At 35.2% G+C, this 14,620-nt stretch overlaps 1 protein-coding gene across 3 annotated transcripts; it reads right to left on the bottom strand.

The window, feature by feature from the left end:
- Positions 1-1,059: 1,059 nt before the first annotated feature.
- On the bottom strand, positions 1,060-14,063 carry LOC107877882. 3 transcript variants are annotated; one of them, XR_001676601.2, is made up of 3 exons: positions 13,422-14,063; positions 6,664-6,736; positions 1,060-2,071 (listed from the first exon to the last, which is right to left on the bottom strand). XR_001676601.2 is itself a non-coding variant. In XM_047393588.1 (2 exons), the coding sequence occupies exons 1-2, from the start codon at positions 13,741-13,743 to the stop codon at positions 1,962-1,964; spliced, it is 342 nt and encodes a 113-aa protein (XP_047249544.1). In that variant the 5' UTR covers positions 13,744-14,053; the 3' UTR covers positions 1,064-1,961. The 3 variants fall into 3 exon arrangements, 2 of the variants coding, with proteins under 2 accessions (XP_047249544.1, XP_016580155.2); XM_047393588.1 differs by lacking the exon at positions 6,664-6,736 and having other exon boundaries at positions 1,064-1,981; positions 13,422-14,053; XM_016724669.2 differs by lacking the exon at positions 6,664-6,736 and having other exon boundaries at positions 1,125-2,071; positions 13,422-14,049.
- Positions 14,064-14,620: the final 557 nt, after the last annotated feature.

The raw sequence follows: 14,620 nt of genomic DNA, 5'->3' as shown, positions 1-14,620 counted from the left end.
CATATCTTGAGGTAAATCTACCTCTTCGAGTTTTGTACTTTTAGTACTTACTTCTCCCATATCCATAGTTGGAAGAGTCTTATATCTATGCTAAACGTCTTCACCTCACCTAACATATTTACTATGAAAATTCGCAGGCTCTGATACCATTTACAGGATCTCTTAAGCTGTTATAATATGATATGATATGATATGATATGACATGACATGACATGACATGACATGACATGATATTTTATATCTAGGTGAAAAATATAAGTATATATGGTAATTCTTAACGGGTTAACGGTTTATCCAATAAGAAAATTGTATAATCCACCTCCACACCAATAAGCCGTTAATTAAAAAAATTAATCCGTTCACCAACTATATATCCGATAAGCCAATACTAATAAGGCAATAAGTTAATTTTGCGGATGGCTTATCGAATACAGTTCGGTTTTGAATAGACCTACAAGGATGTTCTTATTAGGGGAAGCTAATACGCGTTATACTCTTTTTTTCTTACGAGGTTTTGTCCCATTGCATTTTCCTTGTAAGGTTTTTAATGAGGCAGCCTATGCGTATTGTTAGATATTCAAGGGGGAGTGTTATGATATTAATGTATATCAGTTGTAGTGCATATCTATCAAGATCTAGTTGATATCTATCAGTATTTGAAGTATCTGTCTTTTACTCAAAAACTAGGAATAAGTTTTCCTTATAAATAGAAGGGCTTCCTTCATTGTAAATCATCCCTCAATGGAAATAACAATTACTCTTTTTATTCTCTCTACGCTTCTTCTTTATTCTTTATTGTTTTGTAACAAAATAAAATCTATAGTTCATATTATTACTCTTTGAATCATTTATATCTTATATAACTATTACTTTCATCAACATAGAATTTATTCACTTCAATTCAACTCCTACTTTACCATTAAAAAATTCATTCATTAAACATAAAATTTTCTCAAATTTCACAAGAAAATATAACTTTACATAGTGAATTAAAGGAGTGATATATATTCACGATGCATAAACATGAAATATAGTCACTAATGATATTGACCAATAAACGACTCCAAGTAATAATGTTGATCAGTCTTCTTAGTTATTTAATCAAGAAATACACGCTCAACGTGAGGAGATACTCCGTATTATATGGAAGGATTATAGTAGAGTAGTACACTACAACTCATATTCAACTTAATTTTTTCATTGAACTAAAATTTAGTCAATTAATAATGTATTTTTTATTGTAGCTTTGTGACAGTGCATTATACTTTGTTATAAACTTTTCCTTATTTTGTAATGATTGTATAAAGAATTGGGTCAATTTTGATAGTTTTCACAACTCATGAGACTTTTATGTTCATAAGAAAACATACATAAAAAGTCTAAGTTCCATGTCCAAACAAGACTTCAACTTCATCTCATAATTTTAGATCATGATTTCATATCATAACTTCCTGTCTCATTTCCAAACGGCCACTTAGTAGCCATTTTCCCATATGTTTTTGGATTTGAATTTGGAGTCGGAGTTGTGTTTGGACATGAATATAGCTTGGAGTTGTTTTTGAAATTTTATGAAAAACGTGAAAACAAGTTTGACTTTGTGAAAAAAATACTTTTTTATAAAGAATTTTAGGGGGCTGAGCATCACCCCCCGGCCTTATCATTAATCAGAAGAAGAATCTGTACATAAAGGGGGGCACAAACCTGGTCTTCAGCAATTAGTACATGAGTATGTAACAAAAGAGTACATGTAACTGAAGAACTAATAAGAAAACTATGAAATAGAAATTAAAATTCCAGTCACCAAGCATACTGATGCTCCAGGCATACTGATACTCCAGACTCTGTATCACCAAGACATCAACACCAATGAAATCATCAGCTGTAAGGAGGTTCTTTAGGTCTTTGTAGTTTCTTTCTTCTAAAGCTTGGTATGCCCATTTTGTCCAGCCTAAAGTAGCCTGTTACTTTTGGTGGAAGTTGACTGCAGTGGAAATAGTGTAGGGGAAACTTAGACTTGTGGTTGATCTTAGACAGTGAATCAGCTACAGAATTAGCTTTCTTGTATACATATCTGCAAATATAAAATTGGAATTGAGAGATGATCTTAAGTAGAGAATCTACTAAAGAATATAGATATCGGGGAGGTAGAACTTGAGCTCTAGTCCATCTAATAAGCAGTTCAGAATAAACCTCCAGGATAACCTATTGTATATCATTATTTAGACACCAAGATAGACCCCCATATAACAATCTCCCATTCTATTTGATTATTAGTCCCATGCCCTAAAGGAGTAGCATATGTATAAATGAGATCACCATTTTGATCCCTAGTGACACCCCCTGCCTCTATCTTGCGTGGATTAGAGAGTGTACTTCCATCAAAATTCAGCTTAACCACACTGACTGATAGTTTAGACCAATAAACAAGGGTCACTTTTGTTTCCTGCCTACATTGCTCAACAAAGAAGATCAGCTTATTCCATCTAGCAGGCTAAGAAATATAAGGGAATGCAGTGCATAAAAGGTGAGAAATGTCCTTGTAAACCAAGAACTTCACCCTAGCTAGTTGAGATTTCCTGCCCCCATATTTAATAGCATACTTATTTTTCCATAAATTCCAGCATATGAGAATGGGAACAACCTGAGTAATCAATTTATGAGCAGTATTAATAGACTTCAACTTTCACCATTTCAGCAACAAGGTCTTAAGTGAGACTGTGGCATGAATAATACCAAAAGAAGAAGAGAAAATTTGCCAGATTATGTTAGAAAAGTGCCCAACTATAAGGGTATGATAGATGGTATCAGGTCCAGGGTTAGAACAACACCCACAAGTAGCAAGAGCAATGCCAAGATTACTGGGCCTTTTCATTAGTAGGAAATTTCCTTCTTAAAGTTCTCCACATAAGGAATCAGCATTTAAAAGGAACATATCTATGCCAAGTGTAGGTATCAACCGTAGTAGCCTCTCTATGATCTCTGATCAAGTCCCAGATAAAAGAGCAAGTGAATTTTCCATAGGCATTCAGTTTCCAAATTGGCTGGTCAGGGATATATTCTTGAAATTAAAAGGAGACTTTCAGAATAGGCCGTAACAGGTGAGATGGGACTGCTACAACCAATTTTTGAACATCCCAATTCTTATCAGACAAGAAAGATGCAACCTTAACATTATTTGACCTCACACCATCAGTTCTGAGGTTATGTAGAGGCCTCATACCTGATCAATTATCCCATCAGAAGTAACAAGTGCCAAATTTGAGCCTCCATAGAATATGTTTCTTAGCTTCTATCTTAGTTCTCATCATGTGCTTCCACACCAATGAGTGTCCATTGCTTCATTTTCTGGCCACAAGATTAACTCTCTGACAGTATTTGAATTTCAAGAAACTGCCTCACAGAGTATCCTTAGTTCTGAACACCCACCATTGTTTGAGATGCGTAGCACTACAAACTTCAGAAATATGTCTAATCCCAATTCCACCTTCAGTATAAGGAAAACATAAGTTTCTCCAAGAAACCCAATGAAACTTTTTTATTATTGTCTTTCCACCCCAAAAAAAGTCTACAATTAAACACATAAGCTGTTTAATAGTAGTTTTAAGAGTGGTACATGCTGAGATGATATGAACTGGAATTGATTAAAGCAAATGTTTCACCAAAATTATTCTACCTTCATAGTTAAGCAATCTAAATTGAAAGCCGGAGATCCTGGACACTACTTTACAAACCATCCCCGAGTAATGACTGATTCTTTGCCTTCCAGTATATATTGGGCATCCAAGGAAAGTAATAGGGCTATGCCTTTGTTGAAAACTTATTTCAGTTCTAATTCTAGAAATAGTGGAAGGAAAGGATTGATCAGGCGATAAAAAATGACTCTTGTCTTTGTTAAGAAACTGACCAGACACCTCTTCATATGTAGCTACTGTCTTCATAATCAGTCTTAAGGTATGCCTTCTTGCAGTTGTGAAAATAATAACATCATTATCAAGATGAGGTGATTAATCTAAGGCCCCTTCCATTCCATATGAAAACCATAATACTGAGGGTGATAATGTATATTATTCAAAATTCTGGATAATACTCCAGCCCCAATGCTGAATAATACAGGTGAAGGGGGGTCACCTTGCTTTAAACTCTTTGTAGGGTGAAAAAGCCTATGCCTGGTACCATTAACTATCACAGAGTACCATTTGTTTGATAGGGTTCTCCAAATCATATCAATGATAATCTCACCAAAGCCAAATTTCTAAGGACTAGACAAACAAATGACCAAGAGATCATGTTATAGGCCTTGGCCATGTCTAACTTTATAACCACATTTCCACCAATAATAGGCTTCTTAATTCTACTGATAATCTCCTGATCAAGTATGATATTTTCAGCAATGTTTCTACCTCTCACAAAGCCTGACTGGTTAGGTGATATAAGAGTAGGAAGAATAGGATCAAGCCTGAGGTAAATCAGTTTAGACATGACTTTATTGTTGAAGTTGCTTAGTCTAATAGGTCTGATTTCAGAGAGTTTGTTAGGGTATGTTAGTTTTGGGAGAAGAACCAAACAAGTGTGAGAAAAATATTTGGGCATAGCTTTCCACAAAAGAATGAAACACCTTCTGAAGAAGATCCTGACCTGTGATGTGCCAGCAAGACTGAAAAAACTTCCCACTCATCCATCCAGACCAGCTACTAAGTGTGCATCAATAGAAAATACCACAACTTTTAATTTAGCAAGAGTAGGCATTGCTTGGAGAAATTCATTGTGTACATCTAATAGTAGTTTAGGAATATAGTATAACACCTCTTCCTGGCTATACTCAACTAAAAATATCCTGAAAGTGTTTGCAGGTAGCAACAACAATCTCAGAGTCCCCTTGAATCTAATCACGGTCCTTATTTCTAACTTTGTATATAAACAACCTTCTTCTCCCCCGATTAAAGCATAAAAGTAACTGGATTGACATCTCCATATTTAAACTAATACAACTGAGTCTTTTGTCTCAACACAACATCTTCCACCTTGAGGAGTCTAATGTACTCAGCTTACAACCTATGGAACTTTTGCATGTTTTCATCTGTTCCATTCAGAATCAACTTCTCATCTGCTACCTTAACCTTCTCCTCATAGGTCTTCACATTAGCATAGATATCTCCAAATTCAGCTTTAGACCAATGACTCAAGGTAGAGGTTAATCTTTTCATCCTTTTCTGAAACCTCCACATAGGCTCACCTATACATGGTTTCTGCAAATAGGTCTCCACAGTGCTCAGGAATGAGGGGTTATCTGCCCAACAATCTAGGAATTTAAAATATTGTGGAGAAAGCTATTATTTCCTACATTTCCAACAATAAGGGGCAGTGATAAGAACCAACAGAAGAAAAATGAGTGATAGAAGTCAGGGACATTTTATCCAGCCATTTTCCAAACATCATTGCTATGTCAAGTCTCTTCCTTATCCTAAAGTTAATACTTCTGAGATTGGGCCAGGTGAACTTGGAACCATGAAAACCCAAATCAGTATGACCACAGGCTTCAATAACCCCCCAAAATTGAAAGTTTTTCCTTATATCATAAGGAATCCTACCTAATTTTTCCTCAACATCAATAATTATATTAAAATCGCCAACAGTGCACCAAGGTAAACCTATAGAAGCTAGTTGAATAAAGCTATTCCACAAAGGTCTTCTCAGAGTGTCTCTACACTTAGCATAAACAAATGTCATAAGGTATGACTGAGCAAGCTCTGCATGAGTGATAGAACATGTAATCTGTTGATCATCAGTGTCAACAACTTCATAAGAAACATCCAAGGACCAAAATATCCAGATCTTTCACTAGGGTTACAAGTATCATACTCCATCTTGAGCCTCCTTTTAGCCTCCTAAAGATGAATATTATTTGAAAAAGGTTCCAGAATTGCAATAAGGGTCAAATAATGAATGTGAATGAGACTTTGGAGTATTTCGAGGAAATCTTGGGTGTAGATACCCCTAGCATTCCAGATAAGATGACTAATTATTTGGATGATTATTGGGAATGGGACTAACAAAAGGTCTGTCTGTGACAACATGCATACTAGACAACACTTGTTTAGACCTTCTCTTAGATTTACACAAGGAACCCATAGGAGAGAGGCCTTGTTGGAAAGCAATCTGAGAAACCTCAGCTATAAATTCATCATGGTCACCAGGGTTAAATATATGAATTAATTCATCAGCAATACCTCCCTCTTGCCCCTCTTTGCCAGTGTCTTCTATTTCATCTTCACAATATATCAAACCTATACTGATCCTCCACCTCCTGAGCAGGAAGGCTAAAAGAAGAGGATTGTTATGACTCTAACCAGGTCCTGGTTATGACGAGTAATATCAAACCCATAATTGGCCGGAGACCATCCCCTAACCTTACCACAAGAGCACAACAATAACAATAATAATGCAGAAGATAATCAAGATATTAATAAAAAGATAAATAAGTCAAATGAAGCTCTAAGAGTCAAAACTAACAATCCAACCCACACTTGTCTACAAAAGCCTCTAAAACCAAAAATACCAACTAAGTCGAGGCATACACTTGACTATGACCAAAAAGAATCCAAAGCACAAAAACAGTAATGAAACCAATGAAATGATAAGGCCTTCCAAAAGATGGAGGCTCACCTCTTCACAACAACTAAACAGACGTGTTCAACCTCCTAACGCTGCACAAGAGCAATAAAAAGGCCCTCGAACCCTACATCATAAAATAATGTAACATCAAGGGATGGTCAGCGGGGCGAGCACTGGTATGTAACTCACAAAAAGAGATAAAATAATGCCAATTTCAAAAAAACAGTCAAGACCACATGCACAACAATTATATATATAAGATGTCGGGATAGGGACAAGGATCCATAATCACAATAGTTTAAATCATTATCTTGAATTCTATAGCTCACTCCGTCCTAAAGGCACCCATGAGCTATATGGGTCCAGCTCCCCCTAATGGAAGGTCCCAATGCGTGTTAGCCGCACGAACCGAGGAAAAACTGCGGAAAGGCTAAAGTCCTCAAGGATGTAACCCTCCCAAAATATATATATAATGTGTGCACCAAGCACATAGTCACATGGACTACAACACCGGCAAATATAGTTTTCGGTGATCGTCCCACAGGGACTTACACCTTCACGGTGAGCTACACAATTCCCTTTAAGCTTGAATTAAAATAGTTTGCATATAAACCAACCATTAGACCATGAGTCTTTTATTAAGGAATTTATCACTTGGTATCGTCATACCATTATGCTTGCAAGCTAAATTAATTATGTCAAACCAATCCACATAACCAAATTGACTCTCAAGTTCCATTTAAAATCTAATCCATTGCCACAAAGCCATCCAATACCATTTTTATATCCATTTATCTTTAAATGCAATGCAATGAGTTCAAAAATAAGTTAAACCATGTAATTATCTATATTCAAAACCAAGTTTACAAAGTGGGTTGAGGTTAATGCCATTATCAAGTCAAAATTTCATCAATTTGGGGAAACCCATGTCCCCCATTCTAACCATTTAAATAATGCACCAACTATGTCCTAAAAATATTAATTTAAAGTATGAATAATCAATTTAAAACATAGGACAAGTAATTCAATCAGTAACAACCAAAACCGCTTAACCAATTTCAAACCCACAATTCAAAACACATGGAAATCAATCGAATTGATGCAATAATATAAAATTTGAGTTAGGGATAAGCAACATGCCTGAAATGCATAATTGAAGATAGTTCGAAGTTTTGGAGCCGAAGTAGTGATTTCCTGTAAAACCTTTGAATGTTCTTGGAGTTTGAATTTAAGAGAGAAAGAGAATGATTTGATCTTTCAAAACTAAAGAGAAAGGGCTTACTTTATGTTTAAAAGTCGTACAAGGGGTAAAAAGACCAAAAGCCCCTCACCCCAAGTGAAAAAAATAAAAACTGGAGAAAATTAAAACATCAACGTGGCACACCGATATCGCAGAGGGTAGCCTCTGTGCCACATCTTTATCGTGGAGACTAACCTCTGTGCCATGCTAATGTCGCTGAGGCTCACTGCCTCAGAGTTCAAAAATGGTCCTAAACCCCTTCTAAAAATTTTAAAACTTTCCCAAGACACCATACTAACTTCTCTAATCATGATTCAAGTCAAAATTTGATGTTATGCATGCGGGAGGGTTAAAAATAAAATGATCAAAACTTTACTGGGTCTTATAAGGATTGATGGGATTGATCCTTATTTGATACCATAACTTTTAGTATAGGGTACTGATCAAGACCCTCCTACAGAGTATCACCAAAAATTTCAGGCACATGGATATTAGAACCTCTATTATCCTGATAACCATCACTCTCTTTAATGCTTTGAGGATAGGAATTATGCTAGAAAGAATCATCACCTTGAACCATACCATTAATATCCAATATAGAGCCTTGCTCCTATTGGGTAGAATGATTTGTTTCTACTTAAGCCCCCCACCAACACTTATATCATTAGAACTATCCAATTGTTGGTCTTGGAAATCTGGGGTTGGCAACACATTAGTAGCATCATCAACAATAGTGGGAACATCGGGACTAATATCATCAAAGTTAACAGAATTTTACTGCAAAGGTGTAAATAAATTGGACACAGGTTGAGAAGAAAGAACATCATGTTGCACATTATCTCCAACCTGTTTGCGTGGAGGAACATGTCTAAAATTTTTATTCTAACCCTTCTTAGTGCTATGTTGATCTTGTCTCTGCATATAAGGCTGAACAACCTTATTCCTCTCCTCTTTTGAGTCTGTCATTCATCAATATGAGTTTTACCTTTATCAATAATAGGATAGGAGGGAGAGAATATATATTATTTCTAAGACTTATTGTCTGAATCTACCTATTTCACCTGATTCACTTGGTGATTTGCCTCTTGACTACACTCACTCAGTGCAACTGCATCTAAGTCCATTTTTCTCCTAGTAGCCTCATATTTTTTCTTTGTGGCAAAACCTTAACAACATGCCCTTGATGATTACAGTAACTATAATAATTTGGCACTCCCTCATATTGAATGAATTTTTACCTCACTTCTCCACGTTCATCATCATCATATCCCATCTAGACATACCGAGGTCTAGTTTTGGTAAGATCAACTACAACTTAACCTTTACCAAACTACCCCTGTTCTATAGGTGGCCAAGTGAAGGAATAAAACCTTCCCTATAGGAGATAACAAAGGTGTCACCACCTCCAAAAAATAGCAACGCCAAGGCAATTCAGGTAACACTGCCCAAACAGGTACCAAATGTGTCTCCTCCTCTAGGTTAAATATGGGAGTCCATAACTGAAACCTCATTATTTTTCCCTGAATGTACATTTTACCTTTTGACCAAACAGTTGAGTGATCATACTCATTATCTAGATCAATGTACAAGTGCCCGGAGTTGAAATAAGTAAGTTTCACCTGTCCCCTAAACTCAGTTTGTACGATAAATTGCTTTCTTATCACCTCCATCTTAGAAATAGTGTTATTAAACTTACCAATCAAACTAAACCGACATCTTTAAGCTAATTTAATCTTATACTCCTTAAGTTTAAACACTACAACTGGAAGGCCTTATTAGTAGTTATCTTAGGGATTCAATCTATATGACCTTTGCCTTCATAGCTTCCTGAGCTCTCAGTTTCATGGCCATAGAATGAGCAATCCTAGGGAGAGGAGGTTCAGGGATATGAGAGGTTTTGGTCCAAGCTACATTTGTGTAATACCCCGTATTTCTCTAACATAATTTAAGTCTCAATACATGAGTATTCATATATGAAATTTTTGAAATACTCATTATTTCTAAGTTTAGATCCCACCAAGTTGTGAAAAATTGAATTAGCTTTCCAACGATATAAGATTCGCCTTAATCCGATAACCGAGTAAGAATTTATGGTGATTTTAAGTTTCAGTCGTAAATCACTGCGATTTGGCCTCGTAGCGCGCCGCGGAGAAGTTTAAAATAATAATTTTCAATTTCCAGTGAGACTTCACGATTTCACTGCATCGCGGTGATGTCCCATTTCATATTTGGCAATTTGTAGTGAACCTCCGCGAAAATGGCGCATCGCGGAGGTGGCCAAAATGGCATTCCAAAGGCTTAGCGCGATAGCTCCGCATCGCACCAATGGACAAAATTAGGATTGTCGATTTCCAGTGGCCCGGAGCGATTGCACTGCATTGCATCGGAGCCAAAAATCGGGATCTTCGGTTTCCAGCCCGAGTTTTTAAATTTGTTTAGGGATATTTAGGTCTTTTACCATGGCCCTAATCAACCTAAAACACGAGATGTAACCCCTAAGTGACCTAAATAATCATCATTTATTCAATTCTTCTCAAAATTAAAGATCTCTTTCTCAAGAACAAGAAACCCTAGCTCTCAAATTCAAGACCAAATCTGAACTCACCATCAATCTTCTCAAATAAATTAACCCAGGTATGTTAGGTGTTCATCCATGGGTTCCTTTCACCCATGGAGTCCAAGCATCCAATTTAATTTGCAAAATTATGATCTTTTTAAGTTATCTTGATTTTAAAATTTTGATTAAATTATGAATTTTCATGAATCTTGTTCTATACCATGTTTTAGCGAAATTGATGTCTATTACTACGCTCCATATGTTTAAATATTATCGTCCACTGATTTAATTCATGATTTGTGATAATGGCATTGAAATTGTTCTTTACTACAAGTTTTGGTCTAATTCTCATGCTTAATGTACACTATGCATATCAAGTGTTTGATAAAATGCTTACAAGAATGAATATTTAATAAAAGCCTTCATGCTATCTCCTCCAAGCTTTAGTGTCATTTTACTATTAAGGGTCGTTTGGTTTGAAAATAAGTTATATCGGGATTAGTTATCCTGGGATAAGTTATGTTGGGATTAGTTGACCTGGGATAATTTATCCTAGTATTATTTTTTAGTGGTTGTTTGGTTTGTGGTACTAAAAATAATATGTAGTGCATTGTTTGTAAAAATATATTGTTATTATACTAAAATACCCCTCTTTAGTTAACTTAATTATTTTTTATGTTTGTATTCCTATGGTTTTTCTCTTCTTTTTTTTCTGAGGAGAGAGACAATTATTTTCTATTATTTGAAGTTTCTAAGGTTAATTTTTTTTTAAAAAAAGAAACATGAATAGTTTAATTGGAAATTTGGGACTTCAATTAGGTGAAGGTATAAAATCCTACTTAATCCTAAGTTCTAATTTTCTTCTACTTAATCCTAAGTTCTATTATTTAGGAGAACAATGATTTAACCAAAGTATATCTATATTAATATATGTGACTATGATCACTTCTTTGATATAAAAAAATAATTAGAGCCAAAATCATATTCCCTCTAAAATTTAGCTATTAACTTCGCTAGTAACTTTCCTAGCTAAAACAAAGTTAGGTTTAACTACTCACTACGCCCCAAGTTAAACCAAATTTTTAGATTAAAAAAATTAGCACCAAAATTATATTCCCGCAAAATATTAGCTATCATTTGTCAAAAAATATTTTCTAGCTAAATTATAGTTAGGGATTAGCTATTTATCGTATTCCTAGTATGTATATTAGTTATTAATGTGAGATAAAAGATTTGGGGATAATTATGTCCTTTTATCATTTTATACCAAGTATAAATAATGATAGGATTGTTATCCCACCAAATGTGTGGATAACTTATCTTGGTACTATTTTTAGTCTCGGGATAAGTTATCCCGAATTTTGCCAACCAAACATGCACTAAAAATTTTATTTCGAGATTATTATTTTATCTTTGGATTATTTATTTTTGTACCTCACGCCAAACGACCCCTTATTGTTTTGAGTCTTGGGGGAATTGAATACCCAAAAACCATAGCTGTCTACTTAGTCTCATTTTAGTATCTTTAGAATAACTTTAAATTATATTATGAGCATTATCAGAACAGTCAGTTAAACTCAAAACAGTTTAGCATTTCAATGTCTTTCAGTTGGGAGTAGGATTTAGCACCGAGCGAGTGTAGGGATGACAACTTCCCCATTAGATAGGTAGAGTCTCTAGTAGCAGTCCCTAAATTTCAGAACTACGTAGCCAGCGCAGGATATGAGAAGTCACTCGTCAGTTTAGGCTTGACTATCTCGCAGGGGTCACCCGTCAGTTCAGGCTTGATACCTTTAGTCCTTCGGGATAGTACATCAGTATAGTGGATCCACACAGCCAGCGTTATTACCCATGGCATGGTACTAACACCCTTCCAACTAGGGTTATAAGTTAGACCCTAATTAGCTCAGATTGGGGCATGTCGGTTAGATGATACCTCCCACAGTCTCAGTTTAGTTATTCAATTTCAGTTGTTTGACCATGGTATACAAATATCAGTGATTCAGTATCAGATTTCAGTATTTACAGACTATATTCAGAATATGTTATATGCTTGGTCATACACTTTCAGTATTTACAGCCTTTCATGCATACTCAGTATTTACAGATTTCACTTATTCCCATGTATCTACAGATTTCATGCACTTTAGTTAGTACTTCATGTCTTATATGTACATTCAGACGGTTATTATTCCTATTCATGAAACCATGCATATTAGCCTACCTCATTTAGCATACCAGTACATTCAAAGTACTGACCGCATACCCTTTTCTTGCGCTATGATATATTATATCATAGGTTCGGACGTCCAGTTCCCAGATTGCTAATATCTTCTTAGATTCTTAGTAGTAGCAGTGGTGAGTTGTCATATTCCGAGGACGGATTATTTTATTTCATGCTTTCAGTCTAGTAATTAGTTGGATTTAGTTGGGGCCTGTCTCATTAACTCACAGTTATTCCATTTAGAGGTTATCAGACACTACAGTCAGTTATTTAGTATTCAAAATTCAGTTGACATGTCAGTTAGTTATTCAGTTTATCTCAGATTTCAGTATTTATTCAGATTCAGATAGTTATTTCTTCAGATTCATAATTCAGTATTTGTTTCAGTTATTAAAACCTTATGGCGTATCAGTTATTCTTCCGCATTTATAGTTATATTATACAGTACTTACAGCAGGTTACAGCAGGAATCAGCTTATGGGTTAGCTTGTGGTCCCTCAGGACTGTAAGCACCGTGTGACGCCTAGTGTGTACTCTCGGGGCATTACAATTTGTACCAGAAGCCCCTATATTCTATGGGATATTATTTTGTGGGGCATCAAAGTTATAGGACACTTCCATGGGAGTACAATTAGGAATAAATGGATGAGAAATGGGAAGATTACTCCCCATATTACATTATAGAGTACCCTGAAGATCCTTATAATGGGTGTATTCTGTATTATCCAAAATTACTAATATTTCATCCTTCAAATTAGAAACACTAATACATTGGATAGGAGGCTTACTACTAGAATTGGCTGCAACAATTGACTCCCCTGTATTAGGATTGCTTGGAAGAGCAACTGATTGGGTTGTGGAAGCCGACAGAGTCATCATATCCGACACCTTTATCAAAATGCCCGATTGAGCTTGAAAAATGATAGCATAAGCCCAATGCAACTGTTCCTCAGAAATTCGATTCCCTAACTCGCTATTGTTTTGCAAATGCGGAGAAATATATGGTAAATGTATGGGTGAAGCCTTATGAGGGGAGCGTATACAAGCATGACGCCCCTGGGGGTAAATGTCCGATGACCGGAGAGGCTCCGCCGGCGACAGCAAAGCCATAACGGCTAAAACCAAGATGATTGATGAAAGCTAACTGAAATTGTCGAGGAGAGAACATTTTAGAGAGAGGATTTTTTGTGCAATAGAGTGGTTGATTTGTTCTTTGTGTGGACCAGTTATTTGGTGAGATATTGTGATTCCTTAGAAAAATACTTATTTTCACTTTTTCAACTATATCTCCAAGTTATATTTGAAATCTCACCCAAACACCAACTTGGAGTTGTACCTAAAATAAAGGGAAAAAAAAATTCTGAAAAAAGAAAGACACTCATGGCCAAATGAGCACTTAAAATTTAAATATATTCTTTTAAAAAAATATAGTTGTTTTCTTAAATGCAATTTATGTCTATTATTGTGTTTCTAAAATTCTTGCGTGTTTTTGTGGCAGCCAAATATAATTAATATTTTTGTTTTATATTTACAGCATCTGGCCATCTCAAATAAGTATGATTTTGCAGTATGTTTGTTAATTTATTTTGATCTTATTATTATTATTAAATATTATTTAACTTTTTTCCCTTCATAAAAATACTCCATTTTAGACAAAATCACCATTTCACTATTTTTTCTCTAATTATTACTTTATTAAATTATAAACTACTAAAATATATGAGAAGAACCCTGACAAAATAAATATATGAAAAAATATACGGATCCTAATATATATGGAACGAAATTAAGAGCCCTAAAATTTCTTACAGTTATATTTAGCTAATTTTTGCCAAATAGTTTTAGGTCCATCAATTCCTCCATTTCTTTTCTTCTACTCGTCCTTTGTCTCTTTTATATCATTTCTTTGATTCTTCTTTATCTTGCCTTTTTATTTAGTTTTGATTTAGGTAATTTTCTTGGATGCAATGTTTGTTTATTATTGTGT

This window comes from Capsicum annuum, chromosome 7 (genome assembly GCF_002878395.1).
Source record: "Capsicum annuum cultivar UCD-10X-F1 chromosome 7, UCD10Xv1.1, whole genome shotgun sequence".
NCBI lineage: Eukaryota > Viridiplantae > Streptophyta > Magnoliopsida > Solanales > Solanaceae > Capsicum > Capsicum annuum.
Note: the sequence above shows the minus strand (reverse complement) of the source record. Positions and strands in the feature narration are given on the sequence as shown.